The sequence below is a fragment of the Bufo gargarizans genome, chromosome 1 (assembly GCF_014858855.1).
Source record: "Bufo gargarizans isolate SCDJY-AF-19 chromosome 1, ASM1485885v1, whole genome shotgun sequence".
Taxonomy (NCBI): Eukaryota; Metazoa; Chordata; class Amphibia; order Anura; family Bufonidae; genus Bufo; species Bufo gargarizans.
Genome location: NC_058080.1, coordinates 639,166,617 through 639,181,045, shown reverse-complemented (window position 1 = coordinate 639,181,045; position 14,429 = coordinate 639,166,617). Strand labels below are relative to the sequence as shown.

Sequence of the window (14,429 nt, the reverse complement as noted above, 5' to 3'; positions counted from 1 at the left end):
GTCTAATGATAGTGCAATGGAGGTGATCAATTTCATGTGTTTGGAGAGAGTGGATTGGATTGTTTGCGACCATGGAATACTCCAGAAGGCGACCATTTGCGGCTATTGTGTCTGCAATCCTTCTCCTACGTTTGAGGCGTAGGAGAGAGAGCAGGCGACGCTTCTGGGTCCATCCTGTCATTGCCAACCGACAGGAAAGGGGACAGTTCTGGGCACTGTACGAGACCCTCCGGGCCCATGAAGACCAATTTTTTGCATACACGCGGATGTCCATCACCAGGTTAGTACAAATACAATAGTTCTATGAGTGGGGTTACAATTGTGAAGGTCCCATTTTTTTATATTTGCTATTGTTAACCCTCACCATTTTCGTTTGCAACAGCTTTGATGAGCTCCTGGGGTTGTTGGGCACCCATTTGCAACGTCAGGACACATTCATGCGGGACAGTATCCCACCAGCGGAAAGACTGATCATAACTTTGCGGTAAGTAGGCTGTAATTGTGGCCTAATAAAGCATTTGCATTGTGTGTTGACTGTATATTAGTGTGGCCTTAGTTAGTTTTTACTTGTGGTTGTGATGTTTCAAGTGTTTTTGAGGGGGGGGGGGGGGGATTGTATGTGTATGCTTTTTACATTTTGCATATAGATACCATACATAGTTTCCCCACATTTTTCCTTAGCAAACAATCTGTTCTAAATAAGAGTTCAAAAATGTTTGCAAAAGTTTTTATATTTTGGAAAAGTAATCACATCTTACAGTTCCTCAAACAATTTGCAAACTGGGTTTAACCCAATCAACAGAACTTTTGTAATTTATACATAAAAACTAATCGGTAATGTACCGATCTTAACAATGAAGGAAGAACACCCCTGATGCACCAAATTAAGTATGCCACTTCTCACAGGTTTTGGTATTGTGGCTCGTTATCCCGCATGGGCTCTCTCATTCCGCCTGATTGCTGGCCAGGTTGCATTTGAGTGGTGGTGGAGGTGTTGGTGCCCATGCTAGTGGAGGCATAGCTGTATGATGATTGTGGTTGTGTGTGCCACGTGTCGTGAGGGTGTGGTATGTTAGTTTGTGGGTATGTTTGTGATGTGTATGTGTGAGTGGGTGGTGGATATTGTGGTGGATGTTGTGGTGGATGTTGTGGTGGATGTTGTGGTGGATGTTGTGGTGGATGTTGTGGTGGATATTGTGGTGGATATTGTGGTGGATGTGGTGGTGGATGTTGTGGTGCATTGTTGGGCTGTGTGAAGTCATCATGTGGAATGAAGCTGTCTAGGGCCCTTGTTAAGGTTTCCCTCGCTTCAGTATTGCGACTTGGGGGAACTAGCAGCATTCTAGTCTCCAAACTCAGTAAGAAATGGGCATCACTAGTGAGTTTGGGTGCAGGATGCGCAAGTGCATCCAGGCATGCAATTAGGCGGTCCTCCTGGCGATCGGATCTTTTCCGTTTTGAACGGTGAGTCCGAATGTTTTCGGGATCCACGACAGGTGGTGCAGGCTGTGAGGGTGTTTGGAATGTAGGGGTGGGATCGGTTGGAGGTGGACTTAGTGGCCCCGTAGATGCACAGGCCTCACTGTCCCTGGTGACGTCCTCCTCTTCCTCCTCCTGCTGTTGTCTTTTCGACCAGCTACTATCGGTGCTGTGAACATGAAAATATACATAAGTATGCGCAAGATATGAAAGTGAATGCATGTCATACCACACCCTCTCCTGCATGTGTATGCCCTGGACTCACCTACGCATTTCAGTGCATGGGATAAGAAAGGCCATTTCCTCCGCATGGACATAGCTGGACCGTGCACCTGGCGAAGCTCCACTCCTCTGTTCCTTCTCTTTGCGCCGATGACGAATGAAGGCATCTTTGAGGCTCTTCCACTTGCTTTTGAGGATGTTTACTATAATACAAATAAAATTACATCCATTAATTTTATTATTTGCTTTACACTCATTTTTTACAGCTATTTAGCTACAGGCCAATCGTTGACCAGTCTGCACTACGCCTTCCAGATCGGGAAATCCACAGCCAGTGTGATTGTGAGGGAAACCTGCATCACCATTTGGCAGGTCCTTCATGCTGTTGTGATGGGCCAACCAAACAAGGAGGAGTGGCTGAAAATAGCGGATACGTTTCAAAAAACCTGCAATTTCCCGAACTGTGTCGGAGCAATTGATGGAAAACACATCCGCGTTCTGAAGCCAATGAGGAGTGGCAGTCAGTTTTTTAATTATAAAAAATACTTTTCGTTTGTTCTTTTTGCGGTATGTGATGCCAACTATTCTTTTCGTTATGTCGATGTGGGGTCCTATGGCAGCAGCTCGGACTCTGCTGTTTTTGGCCATTCTGAGTTTGGTCAATTGCTCAGTAGTAATGCCCTTGACCTTCCCGGAAACACCACACTGCCTGGCACCAGTTATCCCTCTATGCCTTTTGTTTTTGTGGGTGACGAGGCATTTGGTCTAGGTGAGCACCTTATGAGGCCATACTCCTCCAGGAATTTATCCATTACGCGGCGTGTTTTTAACTATCGCCTGACCAGAGCACGCAGGGTGGTGGAATGTGCATTTGGCATCTTAGCCAACAAATGGCGAGTTCTGCACTCTCCCATCAATCTGAAATTGGAGACCGCCATCTCGGTTGTGAAGGCAGCATGTGCTCTTCACAATTTTGTCCGAGAAAGGGATGGCTTCAATTTTGACGATTCGTTGAGCCATTCCATGGAGAGGCAGAATCGCAGAGGTGTGCGTGGGACCACACATGCTGCGGCCATTCGGGACCACTTTGCGGCTTATTTTATGTCGCCACAGGGGGAGTTACCGTGGCAAATGCAAGCCATTTAATGGTATATTATTTCGTATTTTGCATCTGCTCAAATTGTTTCTGTTACTTTGAATATTCATTTTTCGTTGGTTATTGTAATGGGTTAAATAAAATATTTGAAGAGCGAATTAGTGCAATGGCGTGTTTTCCCCGATATCGTGCCCCTTGTAGGAGCCCCAATAGTGCCCGCCAATCCTCGTCCTTTAACAAGGGAAAACAATGTGGGCGGAATTAGGGATCCCATTTATGTGCCTAATACTCGTCCATTAAAACAAGGGAAAACAATGTGGGCGGAATTAGGGATCCCATTTATGTGCCTAATACTCGTCCATTAAAACAAGGGAAAACAATGTGGGCGGAATTAGGGATCCCATTTATGTGCCCAATACTGGTACTATATAGCAGTGTTTCCAACCAGTGTGCCTCCAGCTGTTGCAAAACTACAACACCCAGCATGCCTGGACAGCCTTTGGCTGTGCAGGCATGCTGGGAGTTGTAGTTTTGCAACAGCTGGAGGCACACTGGTTGGAAACACTGCTATATACACATACAATCACCTATCATGTGCCAGTGCTGCAATAGCCCACAAGCACAATAATGTTTCAAGGTTGACAATATCCATATCAACTTTAAAAACAAAATCCGCACCACTAATGTAGGCCAACATTTGAAGGTAAAAGAGATTTCCAGATTGGAACAAGTGCAAATTGAGCATACTGGCCGACTACATTGTGCAAGAATGTGGGTGATGGTGAAGCTGCGGCCCTCCAGCTGAAGCAAAACTGCAAAACTCCATGCATGCTTAAACAGGCTACAGCAAGTAAAATGCAGCACAGCATATTGGGAGTTGTAGTTGGACAACAGCTGGAGGGCCGCAGGTCGAGCTGGGCTGGACTATTACATAGAGATTTTACACCAGTGCGCACAAGGCTTTTTTTTTTTTTACACTCAGAACACACATGTAAATACCTTTGCTTTCTTTCACAGCTTTTGAGAATGTCTTCCACTGTGGCCAAATGCTTGCTCCAATATCCTCCCATGCCTGCTGCCTGCTTCTCCGATTCTTGTACTTGGCATCTTGGATGTCATATAGGCAGCGTTTGGCCTGCACAAGCCTGATCAGTGTCTCACTATCACAGCCTGCTTCCTCCATCTTGGCCAGGCTAGACACCTGCAGATCTCTAGGGTGTGGCCTTTTATGACTGTTGCTATGTGCCAAACGCGCCTTCGGCCGCGCGTTTTTCTGGTCAAAAACGCGCAAACGAACATATTTGCGCGTTCCTATGCAATCCTATGGGCGCGAACGCGCAACAAAGCGCCTCAAAGTCGCGCAAGTACTTTTTTGAGCGTAGGGCGTTTTTCGGCGCGTTCAAACGCGCTGGAAAACGCTCAAGTGTGAACCAGGGCCATAGGGAAGCATTGATTTTCATGTGTTGAGCGTTTTGCAGCGCGTAGGAACGCGCTGTAAAACGCTTAGGTGTGAACCCAGCCTTAGGCTGGGTTCACACCTGAGAGTTTTACAGCGCGTTCCTACGCGCTGTAAAACGCTCAACAAGGAGAAACCAATGATTCCCTATGGGAATGGTTCACACTTGGGCGTTTTACAGCGCGTACGATCGCGCTGTAAAACGCCCGACGCTCCAAAAAGTACATGAGCGACTTTTGGGGCGTTTGTGGCCATAGGACACTGTAGTATATCACACAAACGCGCGTCAAACGCGCGTTTACTATTACAAAAACGCGCATAAAAATGCGCGTCAAAAACGTTTGCGCAACGCTCAAGTGTGAACCCAGCCTAAGAGTTGCACGGGTCTCGAGTGCAGTGTAGGGCGGGGCACAGCTGTAACGAACTGGATTGTCAGGAGCGCTGATCCAGGCCGTTTAACCCCTTACATGCCGGGGGCAATACCATGGACGCCCTCTGCCATCGGCACCTCACAAATAAGATTGCGGGGTGCTGATCTCAGTGCAGGTAGACCAGGGCCTAGTGAAGGCCCCAGGCCTACCTCTCTGGCGCAGCCCGCTGGTGAATGTCAGTATAGCACTCACATTAAAATACATTGCACTACAGGAATAATGCAATGCATTTTAGAAGCAATCAAAAGATTGCCTATTATAGTCCCTTTGTGGCACTATTAAATTGATAAAAAGGGGGAGGGTAAAAAATATAAAAAAAATATTTTCAATTGAAAAAATAAAATCTACAAATATTTGGTTAAGCCCTCACACAGCTCAATAGAAATAAAAATTAAATACTATGGGTCTTGGGATGCAGTGATGCAAAAACATTTTTTATTTAATTTTTTTAATTGTGCAAAAGTAGTAAAACATAAAAAAAGTTTGGGGGTCATTTATCAGTTTTCTGGTGTATATCTGCCGCAATCTGCAACTTTTCCTCGCTCACGCCAGGTCTAAAGATAGGGGCATAACGTGGGCGGGGAACTGGATGGGCTGGCAGGCCCGTCTCATTTATAATTTTTTACGTCTGTTTTAGGCATAGAAAATAGTCTAAATTAAGGCCAACTAGGAAGCTGGTTTACATTTAAGCCAGCGGTGGATGTGGTGAAGTTATGTAGCGGCCGACGCCTCTTTATAACTTTGGTAGATCCACCGCGAGCGCACGGGGTTTATAAAGACCGGCACTTAAAACGGGGGGAGCCGCCAACAGCCTCAAGGAGGCTTGTCACCGTTGCGGCCTGGTATTGGCAGCTCCCCCGTCGCTGGATGTTTTGATCAGCGCAGAGATCCGGAGCGACGTGGCTGCCGGGGAGCAGGTAAGTATAATCCATACAAGGGGCCCGGGCACTGGGGGGGGATATTTTAGATACCAAATAACCCCTTTAATAAATGACCCCCTATATGTATTTGGTATTGCTGAAATTACTAACCCAGAGAATAAAGTTATTATGTTATTTATGCTGAAAAATGACCGCTGATATTCCTCATATCCCTCCCAGAAAGAATTAATAAAAGTTAATCAGTAAGCTATGTGTACCTCAAACTGGCACCATTAAAAACTACAACTTATCCCGCCAAAAAACAAGCCATCATATGACTAATAGACGAAAAAATAAAAAAGTTACAGCTCTTGGAAGGTAACGAAAAAAAAAAAAAATCGCCTGCTCATTAACGCCCAAAACAGTCTGGGGTTAATTGATGTAAAAAGGGTGGCCGCAGAGAGTTTGAAGGTACGGTTTGTTACTAATACTATATATTCTCACGGATGATGCATCTGTACACGACTGCTTTCTCCAAGGACTTTCCATGCATACCTTATTACGGATGTGTAATACTGTAATTTTTGCATGAGACCTGACAGGATGAAGTTTATAGAATAGATTCCACTAGAAGAATTGTTACTAGATTATTACTAGAAGAAGTAACTGTGGTAACAATAAGCTTCCTGATGAAGTCGTTTTCTGTTTACCAGCGCAGACATCTAAAATAGTCCAAATAGGGTCTTAATAAGACAACAGGCATTAGAGAAAAAATCCACATCTGCTTCACACAGGACCTCTCACTGTGATGCCTCGTACCAACATTACTTCAAAGCTGTCGGCAGATGGAGAAACTGTATATTCATGACTAGTCAAAAAAATATGATATTTGTTTATTAACGCAGCCGTTCTGACACTCGCTTAGATGATTTAATCATTACATATGTGCTGTTAAGTTGCATTTTCCTCCAAGTTGCCCAGTTCCTCCTACATCTCTCTATTAGGCAGTCATAATACCAAGGAAGAACTTACGAATTTCATCCAGCAAAGTTTGAAACCCCTTGAAGCAACACCTGATTCCTTTATAGTTGTTGCGTGTAGGGATGAGTGAAATTGTGTTTTCGAGTTTGGCGTACAAGGTTCGGGTTATCTAAGAATTCCATTATGGATTCCGCTACCACGGGCCACGGATAACCTATGGTCCATGGTAGCGGAATCCATAACGAAATTCTTAGATAACCTGAACCTTGTACGCTGAACTTAAAAACACAAATTCGCTCATCCCTACTTGTGTGCGGCGTACACCACTCCTGCAACCTGAATGCACATCCTGCTCCTGAAAGAGCATGAAATAGTACCCTTCAATAATTCCAAAAGTAAACTGTTTTACTAGACTTTTCTTCCACTGCATTATAATAGCAATTTCATCTTTAACCCCTTCACACATAATCACGTACAAGTCTGCGATTATGATTAAGAAATTTACGGAGCCACCTCACACACTGAGCTTGCTATATGCACTGTGGGTGCTGGCCAAGATCAGTGATAGCACCGAAATCCAATCAGTTAACCCTTCAGACGCCACTGTCAATACTGACATCTGTGGGGTTAGGTAGGGGGAGGGAGCTTCCTCTGCCTTGCGATCTGAGCAGTGCTCCAATAGGTTTCCATGACAGGCTTGTTCCTTCTGAAGGTTCCCAGGATTGTCATGGTTAACTGCCTGTAAAGCCGCGCACGAGGCACGGCTCAGTGGACAGTGTCCCAGAATCCCTTAGATCGCAATAATATTCTACAGTAGTCTGTGGGACAAATAATCAGAAGATCACATGTGCAAGTCCCCTAATGCAACTAAAATTTACTGAGTAAAAAGTAAAAAAAACAAAAAAACAAACAAAAATATAAAAAATTAAAATCACCAACTAATCCCGATTTACATGTAACAAGAAAAAATATAATAGGTATCGCCACATCCGAAATGCCCAAACTATTAACATATTTTCCCTGTGCAGTGAACACCATAGCAGGATATAAAGCAAAAATCCACAATTCCTAAAAAAAAATTTTAGCCACCTTGTCCCACCAATGAAATAAAAGAAATTATCAAAAAGCCATACGAACCCCAAAAATGGTACCAATACAAATTACAGTTCACCCTGCAAATTACAAACACTCATTTATGTAGCCATGTATACATACAGAAATATATAATTTTTAGATTTTTTTCCCCCAAATTTTTTTAAGTAGTAAAACAAAATAAAAATAAAGTAGAATAAGGACGTCCTCTCATTTTTAGCGCACAGTGAACACCTTGATATCAAAACCCCAAAATCTTTAGCAGAATTGTGTTGTTGTTTTTTCAGTTTCACCCCACAAAGAATTATTTTCCTGTTTTCAATACAAGACATGGTAAACTAAATGGTGACATTGAAAAATACAACCTGTCCTGCTAAATATAAGCCCTCATATAGCTATATGAATGGAAAATAAATCACAGTTCTGATCAATAAGGATATCATTAATTCAAGTCAGTCAATAGTGTAAATAAAATATATATCTTCACAAAGCACCTTCACCAGTGTAAAACGTAAACTTTAATGATAGTATTAAAAATAACCCAAAATGTGCCAATGAAACACTTTTGACTGGTAGGCTGAGGAAAAGAAAAACTATCTTGCCCTCAGACTTGCCCTACATGCTGATGTCCCTGCCTACAAAGACGGAATGGCCGATCCCGATAGGTTCGATCCCATATCAGCCCTATATGTCTCTGACAAGGGATAGATACTACCAACCAATAAAAGACCTACAGTATCTATTTGTCCAGTATATAATGTCAGTGGTCAAAATTAGGGTTGAGCAGAACACCAGTTCGGCTCGAGCATCGCGATGCTTGGCACATCTCAGTGTTCGGCCGAATACCTCATGTGCTTGAGGGCGATGCTCCAGTCAGTGTATTTAAATAAAATGTAGCCTCTCTTTTTGAAAAGTTTCTGCCGGGATTTGAACTCACAACCTTCTACATTAGAACTTTAGGCAAGAACTTTAACCACTCAGCTACAAAGCTGAATAATAAACTGTGTCAGAAAAAACTCATAGTAGTTTGTCATGTAGTAAGTATTCCTATACAGCAGAAGCATAATTTCATATTTCACTGCAATGTAGAAGGTTGTGAGTTCAAATCCCAGAAGAAACTTTTCAGAAATAGAGGCTAAATTTAATTTAAATATATATACAGTACAGACCAAAAGTTTGGACACACCTTCTCATTCAAAGAGTTTTCTTTATTTTCATGACTATGAAAATTGTAGATTCACACCGAAGACATCAAAACTATGAATTAACACATGTGGAATTATATACATAACAAAAAAGTGTGAAACAACTGAAAATATGTCATATTCTAGGTTCTTCACAGTAGCCACCTTTTGCTTTGATTACTGCTTTGCACACTCTTGGCATTCTCTTGATGAGCTTCAAGAGGTAGTCACCTGAAATGGTTTTCACTTCACAGGTGTGCCCTGTCAGGTTTAATAAGTAGATAATGGCCAATGGGATAGAGAAGGCGCTCATAGGGTAAGTAAATTCAACAAAACAAATTTCTAATAAAATAAATGGTTTGCTCACCTATTGCGGTTGCATCAATTGGATGCAACTGCAATGAAGATTGAGTCTAAATAAGAGATGGTTGGTGTAGCCAAGATTCTTCCTAACGCGTTGGGCAAGAGCCACCCTGCCACTAGGGTAATGGAAATGAAGAGAAGTACGCCGAATCTTAAGTGGAGCATGTGGACTGCTGGGGGCGCACGAAACAACCGATCAAAGACAGTGTTTTAGTTTCAGTAATGTTCCATTTATTCGTAAGACAACGCGTTTTGGGGTTCTAAAGTCCCCTTTATCAAGTCTGAGCCGGGAAGGCTAGGAGAGTTTCACTGCTCGTCTGGAGAGGCACGTGTGAGACGCCCCCAGCAGTCCACACGCTCCACTTAAGGTTTAATAAGTGGGATTTCTTGCCTTATAAATGGGGTTGGGAACATCAGTTGCGTTGTGGAGAAGTCAGGTGGATACACAGCTGATAGTCCTACTGAATAGACTGTTAGAATTTGTATTATGACAATAAAAAAGCAGCTAAGTAAAGTATTCCTATACAGCAGAAGCATAATTTAATATTTCACTGCAATGTAGAAGGTTGTGAGTTCAAATCCCAGAAGGAACTTTTCAGAAATAGAGGCTAAATTTAATTTAAATATATATACAGTACAGACCAAAAGTTTGGACACACCTTCTCATTCAAAGAGTTTTCTTTATTTTCATGACTATGAAAATTGTAGATTCACACTGAAGGCATCAAAACTATGAATTAACACATGTGGAATTATATACATAACAAAAAAGTGTGAAACAACTGAAAATATGTCATATTCTAGGTTCTTCAAAGTAGCCACCTTTTGCTTTGATTACTGCTTTGCACACTCTTGGCATTCTCTTGATGAGCTTCAAGAGGTAGTCACCTGAAATGGTTTTCACTTCACAGGTGTGCCCTGTCAGGTTTAATAAGTAGATAATGGCCAATGGGATAGAGAAGGCGCTCATAGGGTAAGTAAATCCAACAAAACAAATTTCTAATAAAATAAATGGTTTGCTCACCTATTGCGGTTGCATTAATTGGATGCAACTGCAATGGAGATCGAGTGTAAATAAGAGATGGTTGGTGCAGCCAAGATTCGTCCTAACGCCTTGGGCAAGAGCCACCCTGCCACTAGGGTAATGGAAATGAAGAGAAGTACGCCGAACCTTAAGTGGAGCGTGTGGACTGCTGGGGGCGCACGAAACAACCGATCAAAGACAGTGTTTTAGTTTCAGTAATGTTCCATTTATTCGTAAGACAACGCCTTTTGGGGTGCTAAAGTCCCCTTTATCAAGTCTGAGCCGGGAAGGCTAGGAGAGTTTCACTGCTCGTCTGGAGAGGTGCGTGTGAGACGCCCCCAGCAGTCCACACGCTCCACTTAAGGTTTAATAAGTGGGATTTCTTGCCTTATAAATGGGGTTGGGACCATCAGTTGCGTTGTGGAGAAGTCAGGTGGATACACAGCTGATAGTCCTACTGAATAGACTGTTAGAATTTGTATTATGACAATAAAAAAGCAGCTAAGTAAAGAAAAACGAGTGGCCATCATTACTTTAAGAAATGAAGGTCTGTCAGTCCGAAAAATCGGGAAAACTTTGAAACTGTCCCCAAGTGCAGTCACAAAAACCATCAAGAGCTACAAAGAAACTGGCTCACATGCGGACCGCTCCAGGAAAGGAAGACCAAGAGTCACCTCTGCTGCGGAGGATAAGTTGACCCGAGTCACCAGCCTCAGAAATCGCAGGTTAACAGCAGTTCAGATTAGAGACCAGGTCAATGCCACACAGAGTTCTAGCAGCAGACACATCTCTAGAACAACTGTTAAGAGGAGACTGTGTAAATCAGGCCTTCATGGTAGAATATCTGCTAGGAAACCACTGCTAGGGACAGGCAACAAGCAGAAGAGACTTGTTTGGGCTAAAGAACACAAGGAATGGACATTAGACCAGTGGAAATCTGTGCTTTGGTCTGATGAGTCCAAATTTGAGATTTTTGGTTCCAACGACCGTGTCTTTGTGCGACGCAGAAAAGGTGAACGGATGGACTCTACATGCCTGGTTCCCACCGTAAAGCATGGAGGAGGAGGTGTGATGGTGTGTGGCGGTGCTTCGCTGGTGACACTGTTGGGGATTTATTCAAAATTGAAGGCATACTGAACCAGCATGGCTACCACAGCATCTTGCAGCGGCATGCTATTCCATTCGGTTTGCGTTTAGTTGGACCATCATTTATTTTTCAACAGGACAATGACCCCAAACACACCTCCAGGCTGTGTAAGGGCTATTTGACCATGAAGGAGAGTGATGGGGTGCTGCGCCAGATGACCTGGCCTCCACAGTCACCGGACCTGAACCCAATCGAGATGGTTTGGGGTGAGCTGGACCGCAGAGTGAAGGCAAAAGGGTCAACAAGTGATAAGCATCTCTGGGAACTCCTTCAAGACTGTTGGAAGACCATTTCAGGTGACTACCTCTTGAAGCTCATCAAGAGAATGCCAAGAGTATGCAAAGCAGTAATCAAAGCAAAAGGTGGCTACTTTGAAGAACCTAGAAAATGACATATTTTCAGTTGTTTCACACTTTTTTGTTATGTATATAATTCCACATGTGTCAATTCATAGTTTTGATGCCTTCAGCGTGACTCTACAATTTTCATAGTCATGAAAATAAAGAAAACTCTTTGAATGAGAAGGTGTGTCCAAACTTTTGTTCTGTACTGTATATATATATATATATATATATATATATGTGTGTGTTTTTAGCCATAATATATTTACATATATTATTATATATTTAGAATATATAATATATTATAATATATGCAAATATATTATGGCTAAAAACATCAGTAGTAGTTTCCCACATATTATGCCTTCATATATATCAGAAGTATGATATTATATATATATATATATATATATATATATATTTATTTATTTTTTAGTAATTACACATTTAGTTAATGCCATACATTTTTTACAATTGCTGAAAAAAATATAAAATATATAAATTTAATTTAGCCTCTATTTCTGAAACGTTTCTGCCGGGATTTGAACTCACAACCTTCTACATTAGAGCCAAGAACTTTAACCACTACGATATACAGCTACATGTTAACCTGCACTGAAATATGAAATTATACTTCTGCTGTATAGGAATACTTACTACATGACAAACTGCTATAAGGTTTTTCTGACATAGTTTATTATTCAGCTTTATAGCTGAGTGGTTAAAGTCCTTGCCTCTAATCTATAAGGTTGTAAGCTCAAATCCCGGCAGAAACTTTTCAGAAATAGAGGCTAAATTAGATTTAAATACATTGGGTGTCCCCAAGCACTGACTCCATATATGGACATAGCTATATATGGAGTCAGAGCAGGGACTCCTAAGCTGCGGACTCACACTGGGGGATTCCCTCACTCTGTGGAGCACCCAAACATCGCAAAGTGTTCTACTCGAGCACCAGAGTACTTTGGTGCGCAATCAATACTAGTCAAGATACATATCAAAAACAGAAAAATTATGTATGGTTATCACACATATAAAAGTATATGCCATAAATGTCTGACAGGTGCTGGTTCCACTTCCCAGACAACCAACATATCGCCCAATCTGTAGACCATGCATGTGGCACTATTCATTGTAGAGTACAGACGTTTTTGTAAAGCCTATCATTTCACAACATCGGATGGGATGTGGACCCATTCATTTCAATGGAGCAACAAAAGATGTGGACAGAACAATGTGTGTTATCTTCATCCGTATGACGGTTCCACACCCCCTCAAAAAAAGATGTAATATAGGCATTTCTAAAAATGTGCTGGATCGCAAAATACGGGACACACGTGGCCTTATTCTGTGTTTTGCTGATCTGAAATTTGCAGACAGCAAAATAGATATTGTCGTGTGAATGGGGCCTAAGTCATATACTCCTTTCAAGAGTCAAGCTACACATAACTACATGAACCATAACTTAAAATCCACATCTCCAACAATTAAAAGCAGCAATTTGACAGCTCCTTTAATGCAATAATTGCAGCAATTTTTTAGCCGTGCACCCTCATGGGTAGGACAATACAAGTTTTTAGCATCTGGATGAAAGCAATATTTTTTTCCCACACACTGACAGCAAACAGAGAGCTTGAAAATGGTGAGGGATTAAATTATACTGAATAATATATTTTCACTATAAAGCTTAAAGGGAATCTGTCTCCAGCGACCTCCCTATTAAACTGTTTGCATAGACACATAGCTGTGGTTCACCTGAAAAAAAAATGCAGTTTTTCTTTTGTTGATCCAAGACTTTGTTCCCAGATTATGATACTTTCTCGTAATGTACAAATTAGGTCTTTGGTGCAATTAGGGCATCACCATTGCTCTTGTTGCACAAAAGCTCTTAGTCCTGGCAATCAAAGCAGGGGGAGGCTGGCCACAGAAAGGAGAAGAGCTTAGGTGCAATAAGAGCAATGGTCTACCGTTCCACCGCTTAACTAATGCAGCCTACATTATTCATGAGGTTCTGCTCCTCATCACTTCTACATATATTCAGCCCACTGTGCCACCATCTCACCGGAGTCATGAACAAGACTGTCACACAGACACCTGTCACGGGACTGAGATGTCTGTCAATCATCCGATGTTATTGGGTACACACTTTTTTGTATACTACTGTCATGGTGTTTCCATATTGATTTCCGTTATGTTTATTCTATGTTTTGCTGTAGTTTCATAAAGGCCCTGTGAGGCCAAAACGTAACACCTGATTTATACAGACTCGCGATCTTGCATCTACATTGCTGGAGTTTCTATTTCTGTTCTTTACAAATGAGGATGGGATCCTTTGATCAAATTTGTACTGACAATTTGCATAGTACTCTTTAGTTTTTTTGACAAGACATACAATTTTTATGCAGCTTGTGGTTTTCTCAGTGATGTCAATTAACGTACCTGTTTAGCAGCGGTGTACCTGCCATAATATGGGAAGGAAGGCAGGGCAGTTTGGGTACTGAGGGAGAAGTTAGGGTTCTTGGTGAGGGTGATTCAAAGTGGTTTGAGACCTGGCAGTATCATGATTCTGAAGACATTGTAGGGGTGGGCACAAGATGGCAATGACATGATTCACCCATGTCCCCGCTTTCTGTGCTGTCCCTCGCTGGATCCTTTTCTGTGCTTGTGCTTAACATGTTCATTTACTGGTCTGCGAATGCGTCAAAGAGCATCCATCCAGGGACTGTACAGTGACTTGGGCAAATCATATCGGC

The 14,429-nt window shown here is 42.2% G+C and overlaps 2 protein-coding genes across 2 annotated transcripts in view; one reads left to right on the top strand and one right to left on the bottom strand.

Annotated features, from left to right (window-relative positions):
- The window catches only part of LOC122935592 (uncharacterized protein KIAA0825-like), a 252,573-nt gene that overhangs the window by 194,631 nt on the left and 43,513 nt on the right, over positions 1 to 14,429 (bottom strand). The window lies entirely within an intron of this gene.
- On the top strand, positions 394 to 2,855 carry LOC122935586 (protein ALP1-like). Its single transcript, XM_044291354.1, has 2 exons — positions 394 to 484; positions 1,968 to 2,855. The coding sequence occupies exons 1-2, from the start codon at positions 438 to 440 to the stop codon at positions 2,845 to 2,847; spliced, it is 927 nt and encodes a 308-aa protein (XP_044147289.1). The 5' UTR covers positions 394 to 437; the 3' UTR covers positions 2,848 to 2,855.

Coding starts and splice junctions, on each gene's coding strand:
- LOC122935586 (XM_044291354.1), top strand. CDS start 438: ATGCGGGACAGTATCCCACCAGCGGAAAGACTGATCATAACTTTGCG. Junction 485..1,967: donor AGACTGATCATAACTTTGCG/GTAAGTAGGCTG, acceptor CATTTTTTACAG/CTATTTAGCTACAGGCCAAT.